Genomic DNA, 15,638 nt, shown 5'->3' on the forward strand with positions numbered 1-15,638 from the left:
CTAGGAGGGAAAAAAGATACATGCAAGACTGCCCATGATTTTTATATATGATAACCGGAATTTTCAATTGCAGACCCAAAGTCAATACAATTTATTGTGGTTGTACCATTAGTTTATTATGGAGGCAAAACTATGCCTTCTGTGAGAAAGACTGAATTCAATGAGAACGGCAAGCAACAAATCAACTGACCAATGCCAGAGCAGTAACCAACGCAGCAGCAGCAGCAGCACACTCCTTTCCTCTCTACGGGAATGGGAGCCAGGGAGAACAAGTTCATCTCCAACCTACAAATAATTAATTTTAGAGGGTAAAAAAACTAGTGAAGTTAGTAGTACGTTTCGGTCAGGCTCTTGGGCTCAAGGAGAGTGTGATATCTTGAAAAACCTTCAGCCTCTTGTCGATTTTTCTCTGGCAGATTCCAGGGTGGTTAATACCATCAGTCTTGGGCATCTCATTAGAGGGACCAAGAATTGCTGCAATTATGGCCTCTTCAAAGTCCTTACTATCAGGCAATAGCTCTGTCCACTCGTCCCCACCTTCTTCATTGCAAAGAGATCGTCTCCTGCTCTTCTGTTCTGGCTGCTCTACAGCAGTAAATGAAGTGCGTTTTGTCAAGTGTGGTTCCCATATATTCTCCTTGGTTGCAGCTGCGGCATTGCCGGATCTGGTCCTCTTGAGGCTTCCCAGAGGGTCATGGAAATGGCCCGGACTTGGCTCTTTTACTAACTTGGATGAATAGAATGGTGGTGCGTCGATGTTGAGTGAATTTCCTCCTGATGGTGGAATTACAGGTTTCATGCTCCTATGAGACGGAACAGCCTGGTTGGGTACTCTATTTGAATCAATATTCTCGTCAGCAAAATCATCTTGTAGGTGTAGCTTTGTTGTATTAGCGGTGGTGGAGGACAGGGACAGAACAGTGGGCTGCTGCTCCTTGCAAGGCTGAGGTTGCCAAATGGAGGACGAACCCAGGTAGGTATCAAAGAGCCGACTCTGTTCAACCCTGTCAACTCCTTTATTCATCAGTTCTGACTCTAGGTCAAGAAGCATCTGTTGGGCCCTTTCAAAGGCTTTGAGATGTGAATCTACCCCTCTTGGGCCATCTGCTACAGCGGGTCTCACTCGTCCCAGTGTTTCTTTGGCCTCAGCAATTCTCCCTTGCTTCATTAAGCAGATACCCAGATTGCACATCTTGTTATTATCGGGTGCAATCATAAGCGCCCGTCTATATGCATCTTCTGCTTCAACATAATTGTTCTGCTGCATGAGTGCCCACCCCAAGTTTCCCTGCAATGCCCATTTCCCCTCCACATATTAATAAATTAAGAAGTTTCAAGGAGGAGTAACAAAGTTGTGGAAAGGGAACACGTACCAGTAACCTCGTTGCTTCTTGCTCCACTGAAACCTGAAATTTCTTCCCTTGGGATCTAGCAGTCTTGGTACGCTTTCCATTGAAAGCCATTCCTTGTTGAATCAAGTACAATTTGTGTTTCAGAAGTGCAACTTGATCATCTAATCTCCCGCATCTCTGCAGATAAGGAAAAAGAATCGCTTTTCAGTCCATGGAATTCTCCTCCCCAGTCTGTCTGAGACACCATAAAAAAGCTAGAGAAGAAAGAATAGGAAATTATAGAAACCTTGTAAAGATCCAGAAGAATATTATCCAGAGACTCCTGGGCTTGATCTGAACACCTACTCCTCAGTGACTTGATGGCTTCAATGGCTTCTTCAGCCCTGTTTTGTTGCTTCATTACAATAGCCATGTCTTTCAGAGCACTGTCAACTCTATCTCCGGCATTGATTGCAGCCCAGAACAGTGGAATTGCTCTCTCAGGGTCCTTATCCACCAACTGATCCACATAACCATTCAAAAACGAAAGGCTTTCTCGTCAGATAAAATCGAACACATAACAACTGGGAATTGGGAAAGACACAATCTTGAAATGGACATTTGGGTTTCGAAATCTTGCCTGAACATTTTTTGCCCTTACGTAAGGAGTATCTCCAACAGGAACTTTGTGAGTGACATGAAAGGACTCCGAGCGAGTTCTGGCGACCCCCAAAGGCTTGACTGGTGAACAAGGAGCAGATTTTGAAGGTCTGAGACCAGGTTGGGCGGCGTTCCATAGATCCTGCATCATCATCCTAGTTGAAGGGTTTCTGCAGTTTGTACAGATGAAGCAGTTCTATGGAAGAGAGAAACGGAGATGAGAAAGATAGAGGGAGAGAGAGAGAGTAGAGTCAAGTTGAGAGAGAACAGAGCAGAGACTGGAGAGAAGATCTACATTCCCTTGGTGAACGAGGCGTTGATATGAGAAGAATTTTCGAATTATTCGACCGTTGGAGTTACCGTTCCAAAACTAGCCGTTATGTCTATTGGTAATTCTTCACGAAGCGTTGCTCAATCTATTATATTTGGAGAAGTATACAGTGGATCTAAGGTTGATCGTCCCCAATAGATCTCACGCTGAGAAAAGTACATGTGGACCAGTTCCAAACATCGCTATGGACGGCCGGATATAATCGACAGCATCATGAGGGTGAGTGTATCTGGGAATGATGTGATACCCGTAACCGTAAGGCCGTAACTATAGTTAGTTTTTACGGAGTTGTTTTGCACAGATACCCAATCTTCATATTTTGTCCTTTTGTGATTGGGGACCTCCGCCTCCGTGACGCTAGCGAATAGCGATGTTTACTACAGTCTACAGCTACGAATCGGGAACATCTCAGTTATCATTCAAGGGGAAGATATTCCTGATACACGGCTGTAGTGTCTTGTCGGTACCTCCAATATTTGCTTTAAGGCATACGTTTTGTAGAAAAAAAAAAAAAAACCTAAGCCGATATTTTGCTGAATGGATATTTTTCAGATGGGATGGTATCTATTCAATGGTGGATCTGATCGTATTAACTGAGGAGATGATGGTAAGTTGTGGGGCTTCTGGTCTGGCTCTTTATTGGTTCAAATTTGGGCGAAGGCCATGTTTGATAGTGCTTAAAAATAAGTGTTTATTTGGGTAGTGATGGAGCGCGATCCGGCCGGTTTTAGCTGTCCGCGGCCTTGCTTCTGAACGGGGTAGCAGGGAACCTGAAACGGAGGAGATGGGGAAGCTCCAGGGGGAAACCGGTGTAGAGGCTCTGAAGCTCAAGTTAGAATCCTTCAAAAGCAAGGTAATACCAGATAGCGCAAAGTTTGCATACCTCGTTTGTCGGAGGGCAGGGGGTTCTTATAATCACCTCGTGCACTCGCCCCGAGGCCCTTGTCAGGTCGGGTATGATTACCCATGTGTTTGCCAATTCGGCCGCCGTCCTTTCTGCTGAGACAGAACCATCACTGCCTAACTGTCTTTCTAACTGGAGATGGCGGTGTCAGTGGCGGTGGCAGGTGGCCGTTTAGAGTGCTGCTGCCAAATGTCAGATCCCAAGTCAGTCAGGCGCGGTGCCCTCGGGCACGGACTTCCTTAGTGTCAGGCATGGTGCGACTTGTTTGGTTTTGGTGCCCAGAAGGTGATGCGAAGTGCTGAGCAAGGCGAGGTCTTGAGCTCGGAGGTATCTATAGGGCAGGTCAGTTCGGCGAGGTGTATCCCGAACTGTTACAAAGTGGGTCAGTTCGGCGAAGTGTATCCCAAGCTGTTACAAAGTGGGTCAGTTCGGCGAAGTGTATCCCGAGCTGTTACAAAGTGGGCCAGTTCGGCGAGGTGTATCCCGAGCTGTTACAAAGGGTGAGTTCGGGCCCCCCGTAGGGAGTTCAGTCCACTGGTGTCCCCTTGTTCCCGCCTAGGCTTGGCCCCTTTTGCCGAGCTGTTGTTTCTGCCACATGTCACATAATAGAGAGGTCGGGCCAAATCTTCCTTCATCAATTGCCCCCCACTCCTTACGCCGGGGGTCTTGCCATGGTGCGGGGAGTTTCGCGAGGTAGTAGGTGGATTTGTCCCGCCCTTCGAATCTTCACTACGCGAGTTGCTTTTGTTAGGGTTCTTTCGGTTTCCGAGAAGGCTGGAAACGTGCTCTCAAGAATGCTGATGGTTGTGACAGCGCGCGTTTTAAATTTCAAACCAATTCGCGCCGCTGGGACGTGACAGCGGGTCATTTCAAAAAGGCGCGCCACTGCTGTACGTGTGCAGGCGACTGTTAGGGAGACGTGCGGCGCGTTAGTTTCGAAAGACGCGTGTCGAAGCGACGTCGGTTTCAAAAAGACGTGCGCTGATGTTTCACTTTTTTCGGAAAGACGTGCGCCAATCACGTCTCGACTTTAAGGGTCGTGCGGTCAGTAAGAACGTGGGCTGTCAGATCGTCTTCGATCTGCACGGTCGATTCTTGGTTACTGTAGCTATAAATAGTGGGGGACCCCAGTCGGTTTGTCACTTCTGCGGTTTGTCTACTGAGCTCGCGTCCAACCCTTCAGCTCGCGTCCAAGTCTTTTCCAGCACGCGTCAAGGCTGGTTATATAGCCTTCACAGTTCTTTGGCTTGTTCTTCAAACTTTCCGGCGAGTACTTTCCTGAATCCATCTTTTTCCCCAATGTCTAGCTTTGATAGCTCAGACGATTTTTCGAGTAGGGCCGACGTAGGTTCCACCAACCGAGCCGTGTCCCCCGATTGCCTCAGTGATCCTGAGGTGGAGCTTGAGGACTATGAACCAGTAGGCCGAGTCGCTTCGGGCAGTTTGGCGTCTACTTCCCGCCGAGGTCGGATGCTAGACAGGTTTGGTCCTTCGACCATGATGCCTGAGGGGCTTCAATCCATACTTATGTCTTACAACATTCCTGGGGGGTACACATATTTTATTCCTTCGGGTAGCTTTCCTTGGGAACACGGTCCTGACGAGATCGTGATTTTTCGAGAGCAGCTCGCTGCGGGGTTGCGACTTCCTTTCCATCCCCTTCTCGTCGAAGTTATAAACCACTTCGGTGTCACCATTGGCCAACTTCATCCGAACTCTATTCGGAACTTGGTGGGGACAGTTTCCCTTTTTTGCGAGCAGAACTTCTTCTTGGACTTAGAGATATTCTCCTCTATCTTGATGCTCAAGAGACAGGCGGGTTCTCTTCCTGGGGGGAGACGGGCATATTACCTTTCTCCTCGCCAGGGTTTTAAGCTTCTGCACGATCTTCCTAATAAGGTCCCGGCGTGGAAGCGGGACTACTTCGGCATGCGAAGTGCACAAGGATGGCCTTTCAGACTGTGTGGGGTGAGGCCGTTCCTGATTTAGGTGTGACTCTCGATAAAGAGACGGTGAAGAGCCTCCGACAATGGGCACGGTAAGGTTTAAAGTGCCACCACTACTTAACGGAGGCCAAGCTTATTGCAGCCGGCCTGAGTTCGGGTAGGTTTCTAGCTATGCGGTTTTCTTGCTTGCTCTGTTCTTTTCGTTTTTTTTTTCTGATGTCGAACTCGTTTCTGCAGGTGTGATGGACGCGGAGAGAACTCGCGGTGGGCGTTTGTTCCAAGGTATGAAGAGGAGGAAGTGGGTCGCCAAGCGAACTCGTATCGAGCTGCCCCTGGATGAGGAGTCCCAAGTTCCAGACCATATGTCGGAGGATCTGCCCAGGGAGCCCGAAGTGACTCCACCGATGCACGAAACTGCCGGGGCGCCTTACGCTGAGACCACTCATACGGGTGCTCCTGCATACTCAAGTGCTCCTGCTCACTCCGGGTTCGCTCATACGCGGGCTGGGCCCTCGGGCTCGGGAGCTCAAGGGGAGTTCAGGAGCGTGTTGACGCCGAACTACGCTCTTTAGAAGAGTAGGGACGCTACTTTCCCAGAGGAGGTCGCGGCGTGGACTGATCTTCCCTTGAATCAAGTCGCTTGCCGCGCTGTAACACATGCCATGGTGGTAAGTTAGATTCCGTCTTCTTTTTTCATTTTCTATTGCTTTTACTGCAGAGGCAAATACCCGGGTTGTTGAGGCGGCTGCTTACGCTGCTGAAGAAGCTGCTCGCGTCGCGATGGCCAGGCAGGCAAGGTCTCAGCATGACGCCGAAGCCATGGGGGTAGTTGTCAAGCATATGGCAGACTTGAAGTTGGATTTGTAGCATCAAGTCGAATATCTTCAGGAGGACATCAGGGAGAGAACACAGATTTTTTCCCAAGGCATTGAAGACGCCAAGAAGAAGGCAGTTGAGGACTATATTGCCTCTCCGCGTTTTGACGATCTGATGGTGGATTCTTACAGGAGGGGGTTCAAGTTGAGCAGGTGGATGATCCGGAATACGTACCCCGACCTCGATGTAAGTGCCATATCCACTTCGCGTATAACTCAGGAGATGGCCAATGCTGCCGATGGCGAGCCGGACTCTGAAGGAGAGGCAGGGCCTTCAGGTGTTGTTGAAGTGCCTTCTGATGGCGAAGATGTGGCTCCGGGCATGTAATTTTTTTTTTTGTAAGTCCTTTCTGATGGCCATTGTACTCATGTTTCTTGCAATGGAATAAATAGTCTTTTTGCCCGTGTTCTTTTTTCCCCGAACTGATTCTTTGTCGGTCACTTTGTCCGGGTTATTATACTTCCGCGACCTGTTCTGCCGCGAACTGGTTTTTTGCCGAGCTGATAATATGCTCAACTTCTTTGCGTGTTTACGCCGAGGTTTCTCTTGGCTTGCATCGTGGCACATAAGACCTGATTTCGTCCACTTCGTTTGGTGGTTTATTAGTATCGCCTTAAGTTCACGATGTTCCACGCTCGAGGTACTTGTTTGCCTTCCAAGGTTTCAAGTTCGTATGCCCCCCCCCCCCCCCCGAGCGCTCTTTTTACTTTATATGGCCCTTCCCAGTTAGGTCCGAGCTAGCCCACACCGGGGTCGGGCACCATAATCTTACGAAGGACCAGGTCACCGACCGGAAGCTTCGTTGCTTTACTCTGCTATTGTAGTAGCGAGCTACCTGCTGCTGGTATGCCGCTGTTCGGATGTGCGCGAGGTCCCTTACCTCGTCCAATAGGTCGAGGTTGGTACATAACTCGTCTCCGTTCGTCCGATCGTCGTATGTTTCTAATCTCAATGTTGGCACTTCAATTTCCGTCGGGATCACTGCTTCAGTGCCGTAGGTGATGTTGAAGGGGGTTTCTCCCGTGGCGGTTTTTTCGGTAGTTCGGTGAGCCCACAAGACACTTTGTAGCTCTTCGGCCCACAATCCCTTAGCTCGATCCAGACGTGCTTTCAGTTCGCGCAGGATGGCTCTGTTCATTACTTCCGTCTGACCGTTTGCTTGTGGGTGCGTGACTGACGTGAAGTTTTGCCGAATCCCCATGTTCTGGCACCACTCTTGGAACTTGATATCCTCGAACTGCTTGCCGTTGTCGGAGATTAGTACCCGAGGTAACCCGAATCGACATACTATGTTCTTCCAAAAGAAGTTCTGTATGTTTCGAGCCGTAACAATTGCCAGAGGTTCGACTTCTATCCACTTCGTAAAGTAATCTACTGCAACAACTAGGAATTTTCTTCCACCTGTTGCGGGTGGGAATGGCCCCAAGAGGTCGATGCCCCATTGTGCAAAGGGCCATGGGATGGCGAGGTATTTGAGGTCGGAGGCAGGTTGATGGTGGATATTGGTGTGCTTCTGACACTTGTCGCATTTTCTGACGAGCTCGACAGCTTCTGCCTTCATCGTTGGCCAGTAATATCCTTGTCAAAGTGCTTTTTGGGCGAGTGCTCTGCCCCCCAAGTGTCCGCCGCACAGGCCTTCATGAGTGTTGCAGAGTATGAACTCGGCTTCGGCAAGTCGCAGGCAACGCAAGTAGGGGAGCGTGTAGGACCGTCGGTATAACCGTTCGTCTATTATGACGTATTTGGCTGCCTGGCGCTGCACCCTCTTGGCTGCATTGCGTTTTGCAGGGAGGGTTCCGTCTATCAAGAAGCTCGCGAGTGGGTCAATCTAGCTCGGCTCTGCCTCCAAGACGGGAGCGACCTCCTCTGTCCCCCCGAGAATACTAGGCCGAGGTAAGTCCTCTATGTAAACAGTTCTCATATTGTTGTGACTTGTACTGGCTAACCGGGACAGGGCGTCGGCCTTAGTGTTCTCTGACCTCGAGATTTGCCTGTGTGACTGGAAGTTGAGCAGGCCTTCTTTTACTTTGGCCAAATATGCAATCATGGAGAGCTTGCGTGCTTCGTACTCGCCTGTAACTTGGTTGACCACGAGCTGAGAATCGCTGCAGATGACCAAGTGTTTTGCCTTTACCTTTCGCGCTAGGTCCAGTCCGGCGATCAGTGCTTTGTACTCTGCCTCGTTGTTGGATGCCGCGAACTCAAAGCATAGTGCGTATTCTAATTTTGTGCCGCCCGGGCCGCACAAGACTATTCCAACTCCGCTGCCTTGCCGGTTCGAGGAACCATCCACGTGAAGGATCCAGGGCTCCTCATCCCAGTTCGTGCTTCGCCTAACCAGGAGAGATGCCACACTGGCTACTACTTCACGGGGTTCGGACTCTATGGGCTCGGGATCTCCGGGTTCGCCCGAATTGGGGACCTCGGGCTCGACCTGTGGGGCTTTGTGGCTGAAAGTGCACTCGACGATAAAATCTGCCAAAGCTTGGGCCTTAATAGCGGTTCTTGGTTTGTACTGGAGGTCATACTCGCTGAGTTCGATGGCCCATTTCGTCAGTCGACCGGAAACCTCGGGTTTGAGTAAAACTTGTCTCAGACGTTTGTCAGTCTGGACGATGACGGTGTGAGCCTGGAAGTATGGGCGGAGTTTCCGAGCTGCTGTCACTAGGGCGTATGCTAGTTTTTCTATCTGCGGGTACCTTGCCTCTGCTCCCTGCAAAATTTTACTAACATAATAGATGGGTCGCTGGACCCGGTCTGTTTCTTTTATTAGTACCGAACTGACCACCTCGTCGCTTGCCGAGAGGTACAGTTCTAAGACCTCGCCCACCTCGGGCCGGGCTAAGGTTGGCACACTAGCGAGGTAACCTTTTAGCTCATCGAACGCGAGCTGGCAGTCCTGGGTCCACTCGAACCCTTTGCCTTTGATTGCTTTGAAGAAAGGTAGGCAGCGGTCTGCTGATTTGGACATGAAGCGGCTTAGAGTGGCTATGCGGCCGTTTAGCCTCTGAACTTCTTTTACTTTCCGTGGTGGTCTCATATCTAGAATGGCTTTTATTTTGTCCGGGTTGGCCTCAATACCGTGCTGACTGACAATGTATCCTAGGAACTTGCCCGAGGTGACGCCGAAGGCACATTTGTTGGGGTTCAATTTCATGCTAAACCAACGCAGGATTTGGAAGACAGAGTCTAAGTCTTGTATTAATTCTTGTGAAAACTGAGTCTTGGCGACCATGTCGTCTACATAGCACTCTATCTTCGTGCCAATTAGGGGCCGAAATAGCCTATTTACAAGTCTTTGGAAAATCGCCCCCGCATTTTTTAGTCCGAAGGGCATGACCTTGTAGCAATACAGGCCGAACTCGGTTATGAAGCTGGTTTTTTCCTCATCGGATGGGTCCATCCTGACTTGGTTGTAGCCCGAGTAGGCGTCCAGGAAGCTTAGCAACTTGTTTCCCGAGGTCGCGTCCACTAGGCGGTCAATTCTTGGGAGGGGGAAGCAATCTTTCGGTCAATCTTGGTTCAGGTCGGTGTAGTTGACGCACATGCGCCACTTGCTGTTTGCCTTTTTTACCAACACCGGGTTGGCCACCCAGCTCGGGTAATGGACTTCTCTTATGAAGTTTGTTACGAGGAGCTTCTCGACCTCCTCGTCGACCGCCCTTCAGCGTTATGGGGCAAAGTTTCGTTTCTATTGTCTAACGGGTCTGACTACAGGGTCAGTATTAAGTTTGTGAGTTATCAGTCTGGGGCTAATGCCGGGCATGTCGGCCGCGGACCAGGCAAAAATATCTAAATTTTGAAGTAAAAAACTCACCAGTTCGGTTCGTAGGGGATCCTCGATGGAAGCTCCGATTTGAAGTGTGCGAGCTGGGTCCGTAGCCGAAGTCGGGATTGCGACCGTTTCCTCCGTGGGTGAAGCTCGTTCCTCACCTTGCTCCACAGGCCGCTCTAGTTCGAGGTCGTTGGCCACCTTGGTTTTTCCCTTCAGGGCGGCAACATAACACTTGTGGGACTCGAGCTGGTCCCCCCGCGCTACCCCTACACCGAAGTCCGTAAAGAACTTCATGGCCAAATAGTAGGTGGAGACCGCCGCCCGTAGGATATGCGTGATCGGCCGCCCTATTATAGCATTGTATGGGGAGGGGGTCGCGACTACCAGGAAATCATGGTTGAGTCTGACTGCACAAGGCCATGTGCCGACTTCCACAGGGACGGTTATTTTTTCGAGGGGCCTGACTTCCTCTCCGCTGAAACCCACCAGGGGAGTGTTCGCGGGCTTCAGCTCGCTCCTCTGTAATTGCAGCTAGTCAAATGCTGATTTGAAGAGGATGTCTGCTGAGCTGCCCGAATCTATGAGTACGCACCTGACCTCGAAGTCGTTGATCCTTAGTTTAATGACAAGCGCGTCATCATGGGGGTAGTGGACCCCTCGCGCATCGTCCTCCGTGAAGATGATTGGTTCTTCGGTCTTTGGTCTCTTTGGGGGGTTTCATTCTTCGAGGGTCGCTTCGCGAACTGAATTCCGGGCTGTTGCCGAGGTACACCCCGCTACCACCGAACCTCCCATGATTACGTGGATGGTTCCCCGAACTGGCCTCTCTTCCGGAGGCTCCCGCTGCAACGGTTCGACAGGTCTGTTGCTAGACTCGGGGGCATCCTTTTCGTGCTCCCCTTGCCGACCTGCCTTATTGTTATTATTGTTGTGCTGTACAAAGTTTCTCAAGTATCCGCGACGGATGAGCCCCTCTATCTTGTCCCAGAGGTTATTACACTGCTCGGTACTATGACCATGGTCTCTATGGAAACTACAATACAAATTCTTATTTCTCTCGTTCGGATTTCCCTTTAGGCGAGGTGGCCACTTCACGTATGGGGCATCTTTGATCGTCATTAAGATCTCCGTCCGCCTCGTGTTTAACGACATGTAGTCCGTCCAAACTGCTAGGGGAGCCCAGAACGACTGGTTCGGCTTCGGCTCCCGGGTCGGGTTTTTTCTGTCCACCGGTTTGGAGAGCTCGCCTTCTCTCTTTCTTTTCTCGTTCTCGCCTTCAGTCCGTTGGTTGATTTCTTCCTCTGTCCTCATGAACTTATCCGCGAGCTTAAGGAACTCGGCCACGGTTGCGGGCTGGTTTGCCACCATGTGCCATTTGAATTCTTTGTGCGTCACCCCTCTTTTGGCCGCCGCGAGCTGCACTGTGGGGTCCAACTGCGGTATCTGCAAGCATGCTTCGTTGAATCGCTTGGTGTAGCCCCGGATGGATTCTCCTTCTCTTTGGACTACTCCGAAGATGCTTTCCTCTGTTTTGGGGCACCGTTGGCTGGTGACGAAGTGTGCGGTGAAGACCTGCACGAATTGGGCCCAACACTTTATCGACCCGGGGGCCAGGTTCTTGTACCAAGTGTGGGCTACCCCCTTGAGGGTGGTGGTAAAGGCCACGTACATGCACGATTCGCTGGCCCTGGCGAGGTGCATTTGGGACTGAAAGGCGTCAACGTGGTCATTGGGGTCGAAGGACCCGTCGTACTTGTCCAAAGGTGGGAGCTTGAAGTCTTTGGGTAAGAGGACCGCCAGGAGTTCTGATGTGAGGGGGGAAGGAACCGAGAGAATTGGGGCAGCCCCTACCTCGTCCGAGCTCGTGTCTTTGCCTCTGAATTCCAACAAGGCATGGGTGACGGTTCGGCGACTTCGTCGGCGCCTTCACTGCTGAGCGGGCCTTGTACTGGCGCTGCTGGCCTCCGTGTTACCGAGCTCGATGGGTCCGGAATGCTGGTAGTCTGCCGCCAGGATGTCGAATCGGTTTTCGGTGAGCGGGAGCTCGGGCTTGGAGCGCCGGGGTGCCGACCTCGCAGGCGAAGTTTCTGACCTGCCTGCGGGTTGCGAGGCGGGGATGACATTTTTCTCTCTTCGGCCTGGGGACGATGCCTGGCTGTTAGGGGGGTTCTGGGGCCGGGAGGCCTTCGCCTGGTGGAGGCGTCCATCTTGCGGGGAGGCCTTGACCGGCCTCGGAGCGGGGTGGCGAGGTGGAAGTAGTGGTTGGTTCAGTGGAAGTTGGGGGAACTGCTGTTGATAGTGATACTGGGAGATGTTGTGCAGTACTTGGTGCTGGTGAAGCTGGTGCTGCTATAACTGTTGCATTTGGGCTTGCATTGCCCGCATGAACTGCATCAGGTCGTCCAACCGGTTTTGGCTGGCTGCCAGGGGGACGGCAGTCGGTTCAGTGAAGGTTGTCTCAATGGGGAGAGGAAAGGGGATGCTTGTGGTAGGAGGGTTTACGGGTGCCACTGCTTGTGGCGCGTTCAAGCTGGGGATCCCATCCACCGAAAGGGGGATGGTGAACTGTCCAACGCACACCACGGGGACTTGAAGTTGTTCCCCGGTGGCGTTTGTCTCCATTCCACGTCTGGTGTTGTTGAAGGAGGCCATGAGTGTTGGGTTTTTTGAAGAAAAGGGGTTATCGAAGTTTGGAGGGAGGCTTTTTGAAGCGTTTTCCCACAGACGGCGCCAATTGATGGAGCTCGATCCGGCCGGTCTTAGCTATCCGTGGCGTTGCTTCTGAACGGGGTAGCAGGGAACCTGAAACGGAGGAGATGGGGAAGCTCCGGGGGGAACCCGGTGTAGAGGCTCCGAAGCTCAAGTTAGAATCCTTCAAAAGCAAGGTAATACCAGATAGCGCAAAGTTTGCATACCTCATTTGTCGGGGGGCAGGGGGCTCTTATAATCACCTCGTGCACTCGCCCCGAGGCCCTTGTCATGTTGGGTATGATTACCCTTGTGCTTGTCAATTCGGCCGTCGTCCTTTCTGCTGAGACAGAACTGTCACTGCCTAACTGTCTTTCTAACTGGAGATGGCGGTGTCAGTGGCGGTGGCAGGTGGCCGTTTAGAGTGCTGCCGCCAAACGTCAGATCCCAAGTCAGTCAGGCGCGGTGCCCTCGGGCACAGACTTCCTTAGTGTCAGGCATGGTGCGACTTGTTTGGTTTTGGTGCCCAGAAGGTGATGCGAAGTGCTGAGCAAGGCGAGGTCTTGAGCTCGGAGGTATCTATAGGATAGGTCAGTTCGGCGAGGTGTATCCCGAACTGTTACAAAGTGGGTCAGTTCTGCGAAGTGTATCCCGAGCTGTTACAAAGTGGGTCAGTTCGGCGAAGTGTATCCCGAGCTATTACAAAAGAGGCCAGTTCGGCGAAGTGTATCCCGAGCTATTACAAAAGGGGCCAGTTCGGCGAGCAGAATTTCCCTTTAGACTTAGAGATATTCTCCTCCATCTTGATGCTCAAGAGACAGACGGGTTCTCTTCTTGGGGGAAGACGGGCGTATTACCTTTCTCCTCGCCCGGGCTTTAAGCTTTTGCACGATCTTCCTAATAAAGTCCCGGCGTGGAAGCGGGACTACTTCGGTGTGCGAAGTGCACAAGGGTGGCCCTTTCAGACTGGGTGGGGTGAGGCCGCTCCTGATTCAGGTGTTACTCTCGACAAAGAGACGGTGAAGGTTCTCCGGCAATGGGCACGGCTAGGTTTGAAGTGCCATTACTACTTAACGGAGGCCAAGCTTATTGCGGTCGACCTGAGTTTGGGTAGGTTTCTAATTCCGTGGTTTCTTATTGCTTTGTTCCTTTATTTTTTCTGATGTCGAACTCGTTTCTACAGGTGTGATGGACGCGGAGAGAACTCGTGGGGGGTGTCTGTTCCAAGGTATGAAGATGAAGCGGGTCGCCAAGCGAACTCGTACCGAGCTGCCCCCGGAAGAGGAGCCTCAAGTTCCAGACAATACGCTGGATCTGCCCAGGGAGCCCGAGGTGACTCCACCGATGCATGAAGCTGTCGGGGCTTCTTACGCTGAGACCACTTATACGGATGCTCCTGCATACTCAAGTGCACCTGCTCACTCTGGGTCCACTCATATGCAGGCTGGGCCCTCGGGTTCGGGAGCTCAAGGGTTGTTCAGGAGCGTGTTGACGCCGAACTACACTCTTCAGAAGAGTAGGGAGGCTACTTTCCCTGAGGAGATTGCGGCGTGGACCGATCTTCCTTTGAACCAGGTCGCCTGCCGCGCCGTAACTCATGCTATGGTGGTAAGTCAGATTTCGTCTACCTTTTTCATTTTCTGTCGCTTTTGTTGTCATTGCTCACTTGTTTCTTTTGGTAGGTGAATTCTTCAATTCATGCCTTAGCAGCCCAAGTGGAGAGGAGCTCGCGACAGGCACGAGCTGCTGAGGCTGCCGCTCATGCTGCTGAAGAGACTTTCCGTGCTGCAGAGGTGAATACCCGAGCTGCTGAGGCGGCCGCTTATGCTGCCGAAGAGGCTGCTCGCGTCGCAATGGCCATGCAGGCGAGGTCTCAGCGTGATGCCGAGGCCATGGGGTCATTGTCAAGCACATGGCAGACTTGAATTTGGATTTGCAGCATCAAGTCGAATATCTTCAGGAGGACATCAGGGAGAAAAATCAGATTTTTTCCCAAGGCATTGAAGACGCCAAGAAGAAGGCCGTTGAAGACTACATTGCCTCTCCGGGTTTTGACGATCTGATGGTGGATTCTTATAGGAGGGGGTTCAAACTGAGCCGGTGGATGATCTGGAACACGTACCCCGACCTTGATGTTAGTGCCATATCCACTTCGCGTATAACTAAGGAGATGGCCAATGCTGCCGATGGCGAGCCAGACTCTGAAGGAGAGGCAAGGCCTTTGGGTGTTCTTGAAGTGCCTTCTGATGGCGAAGAAGTAGCTCCGGGCATGTAACATTTTTTTTTTGTAAGTGCCTTCTGATGGCCACTTGTTCGGGTTATTATACTTCCGCGACCTATTTTGCCGTAAGTCTTTTGCAGCGAACTGGTTTTTTGCTGAGCTGATAATATGCCCTTTTCTTTGCTTGTTTACGCCGATGTTTCTCTTGGCTCTGCATTGTGGCCCATAGGACCTAATTTCATCCACTTCGTTTAGCGGTTTATAGGTAGTATCGCCTTAAGTTCACGATGTTCCACGCTTGAGGTACTTGTTTGCCTTCCAAGGTTTCGAGCTCGTATGCACCCCCGAGCGCTCTCTTTACTTTATAGGGCCCTTCCCAGTTTGGTCCAAGTTTTCCCACATCGGGTTCGGGCACCATAATCTTACGAAGGACCAGATCACCGACTCGGAAGCTTCGTTTCTTTACTCTGGCATTGAAGTAGCGAGCTACCTGCTGCTGGTAGGCCATTGTCCGGATATGCGCGAGGTCCCTTACCTCGTCCAATAGGTCAAGGTTGGTATGTAACTCATCTCCGTTTGTCCGGTCGTCGTACGTTTCTAGTCGCAATGTTGGTACTTCGATTTCCGCCGGGATCACTGCTTCAGTGCCGTAGGTGAGGTTGAAGGGGGTTTCTCCCATGGTGGTTTTTTCTGTAGTTCGGTGAGCTCACAAGACACTTGGTAGCTCTTCGACCCACAGTCCCTTAGCTCGATCCAGACGTGCTTTCAGTCCGCGCAAGATGGCTCTGTTCATTACTTCTGTCTGACCATTTGCCTGCAGGTGTGCGACTGAGGTGAAGTTTTGCCGAATCCCCATGTTCTGGCACCACTCTTGGAACTTGATATCCTTGAACTGTTTGCCATTGT

General features: G+C 51.3%; 2 protein-coding genes across 2 annotated transcripts; one reads left to right on the forward strand and one right to left on the reverse strand.

Annotated features, from left to right (window-relative positions):
• Positions 1-17: 17 nt before the first annotated feature.
• LOC148849944 (Tetratricopeptide repeat (TPR)-like superfamily protein) lies at positions 18-2,292 on the reverse strand. The gene is made up of 4 exons (XM_088944041.1): positions 1,972-2,292; positions 1,639-1,851; positions 1,374-1,529; positions 18-1,288 (listed from the first exon to the last, which is right to left on the reverse strand). The coding sequence occupies exons 1-4, from the start codon at positions 2,143-2,145 to the stop codon at positions 344-346; spliced, it is 1,488 nt and encodes a 495-aa protein (XP_088800167.1). The 5' UTR covers positions 2,146-2,292; the 3' UTR covers positions 18-343.
• A 7,371-nt stretch (positions 2,293-9,663) lies between these two features.
• Positions 9,664-14,842, forward strand: LOC148849945 (uncharacterized). Its single transcript, XM_088947003.1, has 3 exons — positions 9,664-13,621; positions 13,695-14,119; positions 14,194-14,842. The coding sequence occupies exons 1-3, from the start codon at positions 13,318-13,320 to the stop codon at positions 14,434-14,436; spliced, it is 972 nt and encodes a 323-aa protein (XP_088803129.1). The 5' UTR covers positions 9,664-13,317; the 3' UTR covers positions 14,437-14,842.
• The last annotated feature ends 796 nt before the right edge of the window (positions 14,843-15,638 follow it).

This window comes from Nelumbo lutea, chromosome 5, assembly GCF_056320005.1.
Source record: "Nelumbo lutea isolate HS-2025 chromosome 5, American lotus-T2T, whole genome shotgun sequence".
NCBI lineage: Eukaryota > Viridiplantae > Streptophyta > Magnoliopsida > Proteales > Nelumbonaceae > Nelumbo > Nelumbo lutea.

Bases quoted from the DNA above. Each gene is read 5' to 3' on its own strand.
- LOC148849945 (XM_088947003.1), top strand. From the start codon at position 13,318: ATGCTCAAGAGACAGACGGGTTCTCTTCTTGGGGGAAGACGGGCGTAT. The intron at 13,622-13,694 runs GTAGGTTTCTAA...TCGTTTCTACAG, and splicing joins TGCGGTCGACCTGAGTTTGG to GTGTGATGGACGCGGAGAGA. The intron at 14,120-14,193 runs GTAAGTCAGATT...TTCTTTTGGTAG, and splicing joins CCGTAACTCATGCTATGGTG to GTGAATTCTTCAATTCATGC.
- LOC148849944 (XM_088944041.1), bottom strand. From the start codon at position 2,145: ATGATGATGCAGGATCTATGGAACGCCGCCCAACCTGGTCTCAGACCT. The intron at 1,852-1,971 runs GCAAGATTTCGA...TATGTGGATCAG, and splicing joins TAAGGGCAAAAAATGTTCAG to TTGGTGGATAAGGACCCTGA. The intron at 1,530-1,638 runs GTTTCTATAATT...CCTTATCTGCAG, and splicing joins TTCTTCTGGATCTTTACAAG to AGATGCGGGAGATTAGATGA.